The 11,161-nt window shown below is 63.9% G+C and overlaps 1 protein-coding gene across 1 annotated transcript; it reads left to right on the top strand.

The window, feature by feature from the left end:
* The first annotated feature begins 966 nt into the window (after positions 1–966).
* Positions 967–3,034, top strand: ASCL2 (achaete-scute family bHLH transcription factor 2). Its single transcript, XM_036875966.2, has 2 exons — positions 967–2,093; positions 2,613–3,034. The coding sequence occupies exon 1, from the start codon at positions 1,495–1,497 to the stop codon at positions 2,074–2,076; it is 582 nt and encodes a 193-aa protein (XP_036731861.1). The 5' UTR covers positions 967–1,494; the 3' UTR covers positions 2,077–2,093; positions 2,613–3,034.
* The last annotated feature ends 8,127 nt before the right edge of the window (positions 3,035–11,161 follow it).

Below are 11,161 nucleotides of genomic sequence, written 5' to 3' on the forward strand. Positions count from 1 at the left end.
GGATGCCGCCCCAGCGACCTCCGCACCGGCCCAACCTGCCCTGAGGACAGGTGGGCGAGTGAAGCCCCAGCAGGGCGTGGGGGGCTGAGGTCGTCTGTGCGGTGGCACGGAGAAAAAGGAGCGAGGGCCCTGAGCGCGGGTAGGCCCCGTCCGACGGGAGGATGGGGCGAACGGGCCCAGAAGGCAGGACGAGAGGGAAGGCTGCGGAGTTGGGGGGGTGCGGGGAAGAGGAAGATGCAGGGTCAGGGGAAAGGCTGAGCGCTGCCCGGAACCGAAGCGGTGGGTGCAAACCTCCAGGCCCTCCGTTTCCAGGCTCCTCCATGCCCGGGGCGCACGGAAACCACAAGCAGAGGGTGTGCTTGGTAGGCTGGGAAGGCGAGTGGGACCCTGAGCCTCCACCGGGCGCGCAGGTCTCAACTGGGCCCCAGCCCCGCCCTGGTAGCGCTGCGTCCCCGCCCACTCGGGGCGGAGGAACACAGGTGGGCAACCGGATGGACAGGAGTGCGTGCGGGAGCGCGCCCACCCACTGTCGGGGAGCGGCCGGGCGGAGCCAAGCTTTGTTAGCGACGCTCCCAGAGCCACGCGCCGGGCGTACGCGCTTCCTCCCCGGGCCGGGCATGGGGCCGGGCCTCCTCGATTGGCTGAATGGGCGGACCGCGATTGGCAGAGACCCGGTCCCCACCCCTCGGCTCGCGGTGGGCGGTACGGGTGCGGTGGCACGGCGCGTGCTGCCCTCGGGGGTCTCGTGCGCAGTAGGGCGAGATGCGCCGTATTCGCAGTCACGCCCTGCCCGAGCGGCGCGTGCGGACACCAGGCAACTCCCCGGACTAGCGGCCTGAGCGCCGGGTGGGGTGGGGGTATCGGACCGTTGCACCCGGGACCTGTGGGATGCGCTGGAGCGGACCGGCTCGCACCGGGAAACTGTGACAGCGCCCGGAGGTCTGGCGTTTGGGGGGAAGCACACACACCTGCGAACTGCGTTTGGGGGACGCACTAAGCACCTGCTGAGATCTGGGAGCCCACTGGGGACCTGCAGACGGTGCCCGGGGCACAGAGTGGGGGGCGCGCGCAGGGCTTAGTCTTTGCAGGTTGTGTGCGCAAGGGGGAGGGCGAAGCGTGGCGGGAGGGCGAGGCAAGGGAAGGAGGGCGTGAGAAAGGAGGCGGCGGCGGCGCGGAGGAGGGTTATCTATACATTTAAAACCGAGCCGCCTGCGCCGCGCCGGGAAGACCTGGGGAGCGTCCGAGAGCACGCGCGGGACACGAGCGCCCCACCCTCCCCGGCGCGCACAGCCGGCCACCTCTCGCCCTCCTGTGCCTCGCTGTTCTCGGAGACCGGAGGACCTAGGACGCTTATCGTGGGGGTGTCGCTCGGCGACACAGGGCGAGGCCCCCTTGGGGCGTTGCCGTCCGTCCCCCGACCCCCGTTCCTGTGCTAGCACCTATAGCGGCACGCGGGGGCTCAAAGGAGTCGCCGGTTGAGTGGATGCAGGCGCGATGGACAGCCGCGTGCAGCCCCGCCCCGCGCCCCCAGTTCCTGGCGTCTCGGGCGGCTGCGCCGCTCGGCGGCGACCCGCGTCTCCGGAGCTGCTGCGCTGCAGCCGGCGGCGGCGACCAGCCGCGGCGGAGACGGGGGGTGGCGCGGCAGCCGTGGCGCGGCGCAATGAGCGCGAGCGCAACCGCGTGAAGCTGGTGAACTTGGGGTTCCAGGCGCTGCGGCAGCATGTGCCGCACGGCGGCGCCAGCAAGAAGCTGAGCAAGGTGGAGACGCTACGCTCGGCGGTGGAGTACATCCGCGCGCTGCAGCGCCTGCTGGCCGAGCACGACGCGGTGCGCGCAGCACTGGCCGGGGGGCTGCTGGCGCCAGGCGCGCGGCCCCCGGTGCCCCGCGGGCCCTCTGGGATCCCCGCCGCTGCCGCCTCGCCCTCCTGCGCTTCGTCGTCACCAGGCCGCGGAGGCAGCTCGGAGCCCGGCTCCCCGCGCTCTGCCTACTCTTCGGACGACAGCTGCTGTGAGGGCGCGCTGAGTTCCTCTGAAAGCGAGCTTTTCGACTTCTCCAGCTGGTTAGGGGACTACTGAGCGCCCGGTCCCCGGAGGTAACCGAGGTGGGGTGGCCGGGCTGGGTGGGGAGCATCTCCGGGAGCCCGCGGACCCGAGCGTCAGGCCCGGGCGCTGGCTTCGATTTCGCTCGCTCTTCATTTTCCCCTAACTTTTTCAAGCCTGTGCAAGACCAGCGTTTGTTTGTCGGGATTGCAAAACTTCCTCCCTCTGCTCCGCCGCGAAGGGGGAGGGGGGGCGGCCCTCGGGCGGGTGAGGCCCCGAGAGCGCTCGGATCCCGGGCAGGTTAGGGTGCTCGGAGGCGGGGTGACTTTGCATTGCAAATCTCGCGCCCGGGTCGGGTGGCAGAAATGAGTCGGCTGTGCGGAGCCTGACTCAGTGCGGCTCAGAGATCGCGCCCAGCCCCCCGCCTGGCCCCCGAGGCAGAGCGGAGCCGGGGTACCTGCGGACCCACGCTCCGAAACAACCACGCACACGAAACTGGAGGCTTCGCTGGTGGGCGCTGGGGGCAGGGCCGGCTCCCAACTAACACGCGCTCCTTTCCCCTTCCCTCCCAGCTGCGGCAGCCTGGACGTCCATCAGCGAGCACGCTCACCACCAGGAGCAGGTGGACCGCCTGTGCCTCTCCCCCCCCACCGCTCCCGGCCGGCGAAGCCACCACTGAGCCGGGCGGGGACCCCGCCGACGGTACCCCGTGCCGTCCAGCCTGACCAGGTGTCAGTGTGGAAACAGGTCCCCGGCCTAGCCTCGTCCAGGTGGCAGCTTCCTTGCACCCTGACCGTCGCGCCTCCGCGGGCTTTCCGCTGGCCGGCGCTGGGGCACCCCAACTTGGAGATGTTTGAACAGGAGAGAATGTTATGACGAATGCAGAGTATTTTTACACGGCAACTTGAACTGCCCAGGGATACGGCAATGTGAAGACTTATTTTTGTAGAAAAGAGGCTTAGACTTGGAACGCAATAAAGGTTGTCTACCCCCACTCCGCCCCCTCACTGCCTAGAATTTAACGACCTGGCCAAGATCTGGACAAGGAACCCCCGGGGACCTGCCTTCTTGCAGTCCTAGGTGGAGGAGGTCAGCTTGAGCTGGGCGGGGCCTGTGCGGGGGAAACCCATTCTAGGGAAGGTGGGCTTCATAAATACATCCCTGCTGTGTGTCTGTGCTGTTGGGTGGCGATGGGCCTGCCCCATGCCCTTAGGCCCCCCTTTCCCAGGTGAGGGCCCCGCATGGGTGGGAGGGTATTGGCTCACACCATGGACCTAGCCAGCCTGGCCCTGTGGTCACTTCTCCCTGCACTCTGCCCCGTCCTGTGTAGGGTGGGCTGAGAGGTGTGAGGTCTGGGAATCCAGCCTGGTTGCCACGGTGCCAGAGCAAATTATAGGCATCTTCTGGGGTTGGGGTCTTCCAGCAGGGGGCAGTGGGCTGGGGAGGTGGCCCAGGCAGGGCTCTTTCACAGCTGGGAAGCTGAGATCTGGAGGCTGCCAATCGCATGGGGATCTGGGGCAAGTACTTGGTGAGGGGCTGGGCCTGAGGTGATCTGACTTGTGGGTACCAGCCCATCTTCTGTCTCAGGGCTGAGGGCATGAACTCAGGGGCCAGGCTACCTGGGTCCAATCTCTACTGCCTGTCACCAGCTGGTAACCTTGGGCAAGTCCCTCACCAGCAAGTGGGGTTGATAGCACAGCCTTCATGGGGTCATGGGAGGACTTTAGGAGTGGTGCCTGGTGGTGCTTGGAGCTCCATACCAGGTTGCCAGCCCCCATGTGCTATGCAAGCTGCCAGGGCCTAGGCATAGAGGCAAGGCCCTGCCCACCTGTTTACAGGCACTGTGAGGGCTGCCCTTTAGAGGAACAGGAAGGCAACCCCCAGTCTCCCCCAGCCCAGAGGGCTGCACAGAGATTACTCAGCTCCACCTTTGACCTGGGCCTCGGCAGCTTTGAAGTCTGGCTGTGCCCAAAGCTCTTTTATTGCAGGGGTGGGGGTGGGGCTGTCAGGGATCCCTCTGGCTGCTTTAGGGTGCTGAAGGCACCCTTTTCTTTGGCAGGGAGTGGTTGGGTCAAAGCCGTTGGAACGCAGGGAGGTGGAGTGGCTGGTGTTGACAGAGAGCAGATGCCTCCTGCGTAACCATAGCGATAGGGTCCCTGGGTCTGATGAGGCACTGGCTCAGCAGGGGGTCAATGGGGCAGTGGTGGCTTGGGCTGCAGGGCCGAGTGAACTGGCCTCATCTGAGGGACGGAAGGGGGCACACTGCATGGCCACCCCACCCCACAGCCTTCCCCCAAGGACCCACATCCCATTCAGTGACCTCCCTGAGCTTCAGGAGCTCCTCACCTTGACCCCCAGGGAGACGCCTGCACTTGGTGAGGTGGTGGGTAGGGTGGGACCATACCTGGTTTGGGGGAGAAAAGTGTGGGAGAAGGAGGCGCACAGAAAGGACTACCCTCCCTACCATGGGGGCCGGGGCCACATGCTCTTAGTGAGACTGTCTAGTGCAAGTGCCACCATTTTTGTTTTCCCTTATGGAACATTCCAAATGTGCTGAAGTTCTGAACCGTTTGCTGGATGCCTCCTCTGCACCGGGAGCAGACAGGTGCTTAGGAGGCAGCGGGTGCCCAAGGGAAGCCCTCATGGAGCCTGCACTCTGGCAGGGGACCTAGGGTCTGCCACATGTGGTGTGGATGAGTCGTACACTGGCCAACAGCGGACACGCGGACCCCGGAGAGTCCTTGGGGAAGCCCCAGCACCGGTGTCAACAACTAATAACATGGGAACATGGACATGCTGCCCCACCCAGCGTTGTTTTGAAGCAAATCCATCACATCTCGCTTAAATTCTCCATGTGTGACCAGAGGAAAGGCCAAACCATTTTGCCCACAGATGAACAACAGCTCCCCACCACATGCCCAGCCGGCGGCACGGGACCCTGGCTGCCTCAGAGGTTTTCTACAGTAGGGTCCAGCCCAGGTCCGCATGTCACATTTGCTGAGTGGGTCTGTCCAGCCTCTCATAAGCACTTCTGTGTTGAAGGCCATTTGTTTTGCAGCATTTCCCATATTCTGGGTGTCACTTAACAGGTGTCTGTCCCTATACTTCTGGCAGAACAGGGAGTGGGGGGTCAGAAGTGGACATAACCAGTTCCTGCATGCACTTCAGAACTGGTGCCATGTCCCTGTGACTGCATCCTGGCAGGAGACACCCAAGCGGTGGCCCGATCACTAATTGTCCAGGTGGGACATTTTGAGAGGGGGAGGTGCTGCGGCTGGTGATCAGCCAGGATGACGTGTGTCTCTGGGTTCGCTGCTCTCCCGTGTTGGCCCCTTGAGCCATCACTTACTGAGCCCCAAATCACTGCCCTATCCTACGGAATTGGAAAAGGTGGCTCCAAAAGAGGAAGAATCTAAAGTCACAGAGCTTGGAAATTATGGAAACTGGGATTCAAACCAGGACGGCCTCATTCCTGCGTCCTGCACTGTTCCCCCTCCAGGAGGGTGGGGCTGCCTGGAGGCTGCCTGGGGAGGACACCTTAGCAATTTAGTGTTCTCCATCAGCATGCCTGGGCAGATCCTACCTGGCCCAGGTGCCCAGCCAGCCCTAGGCTCCCTGTGGGGGCAGCAGGTTTCTGCCAGTAGCCCATGGTCCAGGCATCCACACTTGCCTTATCTGGCCCCCCTGGATCCCATGCCCATTCATTCCAAAACCTTTACTGGGCACCTCTTCATCAGGAACTCAAAGGCATTGGTGTGCCCAAGAGAAACCCTGCCCTCTCAGAGCCCACATTCTAGCAGGGGACACAGGATATAACCCATGAGCATCGTGGACTCAGTTGGACAGCTGGCCAAGGACGGACACACTGGGCCCCTGGGGCCAGAACAGGGTCCTGGGGCGTTGTGCAGGTCAGCTTCTCTGAGCTGTATCCCTAAAACCGGGACTGCAGTGCTGACCCCACAGGGCTGGCGAGATGCCGGGTCCTGAGTGGGCAGACCGGCCCTCAGAGCCATGCAGTGAGTGGTTCCCGCCTGTCCCGGGGGGCAGCTTCCAGGAAGGACCCCACCCGGCCGCCATGAGGAGGATGCCTCTCTGGCATCTTGGGCTGCTCATTCGAGCTTCGCAGCCCACCTCTCAGTCTGCCCCTGAAGCCTGGCATATCTCCAGGCTCTCTGGGGAAACAAACAATCCTCATGCCAGCTCTTCCTCCTGCCCAAGGCTGGCTTTGGAATTTTGGAGCCTGGAGCAAAATGAAAACACAGCACCCTGTCCAGAAATTGGGGAAAAGGTGATATTTAAGGTGACTTTTCGATGGTCTATGTTGTGACTTACGGTGTTTTAAGCTTGTTATTTAATGTTCAAGTAAAGAAAAATTAACAATTAAAACTATGAGCACAAATGTTACCATCCATCCTTACAGCACATCCTGCCAGTCTTCAAGCAGATGCAAGGGCCTTTAACTCCCACATAGCATCACTGAGGCAACACCACTCGTATTCTGGAGATGGCACCTGCCCGGGTGTGGAGATGGCACTATACCATTGCAGCGGGCATCCCTCCTTGACTGCCATGCTCTGACTTTGCTGTCTCCCTTCAGCTGATGGCCACGGCAGGTCTGGAAGGGAGGGAGTGTGGGCCTGCCATCTCTCCCTTTCCCTCGCCGGCGTTAGTTTCCTCCTAAGTGGTCGGTGCATGCAGGGGAGTCATGCGAGGAAGATGGTGACCATTCCCTGGGCATTCGTATTCACTGACTCTTTTTGCATTTCAAGCAAGTTCTGGTTCGAGTGACCATGTGGCCCTGGTGCTGCCCCCCAGAGCTGGGACTAGCGCTGCATGGAGAGGCAGTCAGCAGACCCTGCTCCACGAGGATCCCCAGATGGAAGCATGCCCCACTCAACCAGGGAAGGGACAGGGCATGCCACCCTGCTGTGCCCAAAGATTCCCCCACCAGAGTCAGCCCTTGGCCAAGCCCCACCTACCTCTGATCCCACGCTGTGTTGTCCCAGGGAGTGGGGGCATCCAGGCCAGGGGAGGGCCACACAGACTCCTCAGACATCACCCCCCTGTCCTCAGTGTCAAGTGGTGGGGTTGTGGCGGGGCAGTCATGGCCATCTAAAGGACTTGGGAAGGAGGACACACGTGCAGCAGGTGCCCATAAAGGCCGGGACTGTGTCTCCTGCACCCATCTTCCCTGCCGCTGTTCCCCCAGGGGGTCCCTGGAAGGGGCCTCGCATGTGTGCTGACAGCCTGGGGACAGAGAGCAGGAGGCTGGAGCCCACACTGGGGGACAGTGAGAGAAGGGTCTCACCACAGGGCTAGTGTTGCGGGGGCTGGGGGTTGGGCTGAGAGACTGGCGGGAGGGGAGGAGCCCAGTTGCTGGAGGGGTGAGGAGGCAGGGGCCCAGGGGACACCTGAGTCTTTCTCCAGCAGTTAGGTGGGCAGTGGGCAGTGCACACGGCCTCACACTCTGTGGGCCCCCATTAACCGGGGGTGGGGCAGGCAGCCCCTCAGAGCCTCTCAGTGTCACCCTGAGGCTCGGAGTTGGCCTGGAGCCCTTGGGGAGGTGCCTGTGTAGGGGCAGGTCTCCCGGAGTCCACAGGCCAGAGCTCGGGAGGCCAGTGTCCCCACACACACCTCTGGTCCTCCCACACCCCTCTTTGGGCTCTCACCCCACGTCCAGGCTCAGGGAGACTCAGTGGCCAGGTGAGGCCCGCAGGCACCCACAGCTGGTAATACCAGGTGGAAGCCCCCTCTTGCCTCCCTGGGGCCCCACACTGCCTGGCGGGGCACCCTTATTGCTGTTTTCTGCTGGGAACACTGAAGTGGGGGGGTCTCATCAGCAATCAGTGACGGTGAGGAGCCCCGAGCCCCAGACACCCCTGTCCTCCAAACGGGGGACCGGGGGAGGAGCTCACGGTGAAGGGGGCGGAGGCCTGGGTGGGCGCTGCAGGGGCTCCCAGAGTTCCTGGGAGCTGGACCAGGGGTGAGCATTCCCCGCCGCAGCATCTCCCTGGCCAGGGCTGGAGAGGAAGGGGCCGAGGGATGATGGGGAAGCAGCCGTGTCCTGACCCAGCCTCTTCCAGGGCAGCGGCTCCTGCCCGGTACCCCTCTGGCCCGCCTGCCCCCAGCTGCTGTTTCTGTTATTAATGGGGCACATTAATCAGCAGGGCCGGGGTTTGTGTGTACGTGTGTTGGGGGTGCCGAATGCCATCGGGAGCTCTCCGCGCCCTCCAGCCTGGCCCCCAGCAGTGTCCCCCGCTGAGGCTGGGACCCCAGGCCCCCTTACATACTGAAGCAGGCCTTTGTCCTCAGAACTCTGAACCTCCAGCTTCCCACCAAGGGGGGCCTCACCCCCAGAGTAGGTCCTGGCCAAGGCCACACACCCAACAGGGATGGTGTGCCCGCTCTGACGAGGAGGGGTGTCAGCAGAGGCTCCCAACCAGGTCCCCTGTGCCCACCTGCCACCAGCAAAGCCTTTTCTGCACAGCAGGTGACTGAGCAGGAGTCAGGCCCCAGCGCTGGCGGGTGGGCCTGGCGAGGCTGAAGCCTGACCCGGGCCCTGGCAGAGGGGAGGCAGGGCGCTAGTCAGTCGGGGCTGCGTACAGACGCCACGGCTGGGGGCCTACACAGCGGGAGCTGTTGTCTCCCGGTCCTGGGGCTGGAGGCCGAGACCCGGGTGGGCAGGGCCGGCTCCCCTGAGCCTCCTGGGCATGTGGACGCCGTCCTCTCCTGGGTCATCACGTGGCCGTCCCTCTGCGTGGGTCTGTGTCCTGACCTCCTCTATAAGGACACAGTCATTTGGGATCAGGGCCACCCTCTGACCTCATTTACCTTAATCCCCTCTGTAAAGTCCCCACCTCCAAACACGGCCACGTTCTGAGGTGTTGGAAGTCAGGACTCCCCTGCATGAACTTATGGGGGACACAGTTCAGCTCATCACAGGCAGAACCAAAGGGCCCTCCGGTAGCACCAGTCCCCAGGGGCCACTGCCTGTTCCTCCCTGAAGGACCCCACCTTCGCCCTCTCAGCTGGGACAGCCTCCTCCTGGGGGTTAGCAGTGTCGTCTCAGGGCCCTCAGGCAGGGTCCTGTCTGTGCGACCTCAGGCCACTCTGGAGGGTTGGGCAGTGCTGGGAACAGGGAATGCCTGTCCTCCTGAGACCCCAGGGAGCCCACAGAATGGTGGGACAGGCTCCAGGCCCCCCGGGGGATCTCTGGGCATCCGATACCCATGACTTCATGTGGCAGGCCCCCAGGGTGCCCTGACAGCCGGGAGGGGGTGGCCGTCCCTGGTTAGAGTCGGGGTCACAGGAAGGGTGACATCATCAGAGCCCTGTTTGCAGGTCCCCTTTTCTTCTCCCTGCCCATCCCACCCAGGCCCTGTGTGGGGTCCAGGCCAGGCCCCAGTTGGGCCCCGTGCTGGTGGCCTCCCCGGCTCAGGCCCCTCTCCTGATGTTAGTGAGGAGGTGCCGCGCAGCCAGGGCTCCCAGTTTGGGCCCCACCTGACATTTGCCTACAAGCCCTGGGGCTCCGTCAGGGCTGCAGCCCACCCCCGCCCTCCCAGCCCAGACTGGGCATTGATAAGCATGCAAATCTAAACGGAATCCAATTAGTACGCAAATGAGGGCCTGGGAGCGCTCCAGCAGCCCGAGGAGGCTGGGCTGGGCTTTATCTCCAGGCTCAAATATTTGTCCCTCATTTGAATGCCTTTTGTGGGCAGGCAGGAGGGATTGCAAGGGGCTTGGGCCTCAGCAGACAAAGCTCCCCCACACCAGGTCTGGGGAGAGCTCACCCTCCTTTACCGTTGGGGGGTGTCCCAGCTGATCCACCTGGCAAGGCCTTCCGGGCCCCCTCCCTGGCCATCTTCCCGAACCTCAGCCCCGCAGGCCTCTCACCAGCTGGGCTCCTGCAGGGGTGGGGCGCTGGGGTCGTGGATCCTGCCACACCCGGATTCTGTGGCTGGCAGGCTGGGGGTCCCTTCCTGGTCTGCACTGTGGTTGGCCCACGGGGCCCGGCTCTGCCTGCGGTGGAGGGTGGGCCACTGTCCGGGCAGCAGCGCGATTGCATGGCTGAGCGTGGCTGGGTGTGCACGTAGTGTGGTTGGGGCACCCACCTCTCCGGCCACCGCTAACTCACGGGACTGTGTGGCTGTGGTCCTCACTGCGCCGTGCATGCTGTCCTGCCGTCGCCTCCGCTCATCTGTTGTGCTGTGCTCACTTTACAGGTGTGGAAATGGACTCAGGGACTCAGATGAGCTTCCAAGCAGATTCCCCCGGAGGGAGGCCCATGACCATCACCCCCTTTCCCAATTTGATTGCCCCTCAGAACTAGCCAGGAACCGTGCAGACAGGGTCGTGAGCTTCCTGCAGCCCAGCGGCACCGCCTGCCAGGGCCCCCGACACCCACCTCTGCATCTGCAGGGAAGATGGCTGTTGGATCCACAGGGCCCCAGCCCCTCTGCCGGCCGCCTTTGTGCCCACACGAGACCTCGCCAGAGCCCTGCAGTCCCAGACGCTCGCTCCCCTTCCTCCAGGAAGCCTTCTAGGGCTGCTGGGGCCTGCCTTTCCCTGGTTTCTGGGGCCAAGGCCAGCAAGGGCCAGGGGAAGATGGGGGAGAGGATGGGCTGGGGAGGGGAGCAGCAGGCAGGAGGTGGGAAGCCCAGTCGGCCTCCCGCCCGCTGGGGCCCTGTGTGTGCCTCGGCCCCTTGGTGAGGCTGCCTGCTCCCGGCCTGCGTGGGCCCCGAGGGTGTGGAGAGCACGGGGCTCGCTCTGCAGAAACCTTAGGAGGGCAGGAGGGGTCTCTGGTAGCCAGGGGGGGATTTCAGAAGCAGAATGGCGGTGGGCGTCCAGCGCCTCAGGGCTGGGAGCTGTGACTGTCAGAAAAGCCAGGCAGCAGAAGTCTGCTCCCAGACCGGCTGCCCCTTGAGGGCTTGGGTTGGGCCACCTCACCTAGGGAGTGGGGAGTGACAAGGCCAGCAAGCCCGTGGGGGCCGGACAGGAGGCTGAGTGTCGAAAGCTCGGGGGTGGGCAGGGTATCCAGCAGTGAGAGTGGGGTGGACGGGGTGGACAAGTCCCGCGGCCCCAGGGGAATGCAGAGGAGCGAGTCAGAGGCCAGTGTCAAGTG

Source organism: Manis pentadactyla, chromosome 9 (genome assembly GCF_030020395.1).
Source record: "Manis pentadactyla isolate mManPen7 chromosome 9, mManPen7.hap1, whole genome shotgun sequence".
Taxonomy (NCBI): Eukaryota; Metazoa; Chordata; class Mammalia; order Pholidota; family Manidae; genus Manis; species Manis pentadactyla.

Excerpts from the sequence above, each read along its gene's own strand:
- ASCL2 (XM_036875966.2), top strand. The coding sequence starts at position 1,495 with ATGGACAGCCGCGTGCAGCCCCGCCCCGCGCCCCCAGTTCCTGGCGTC.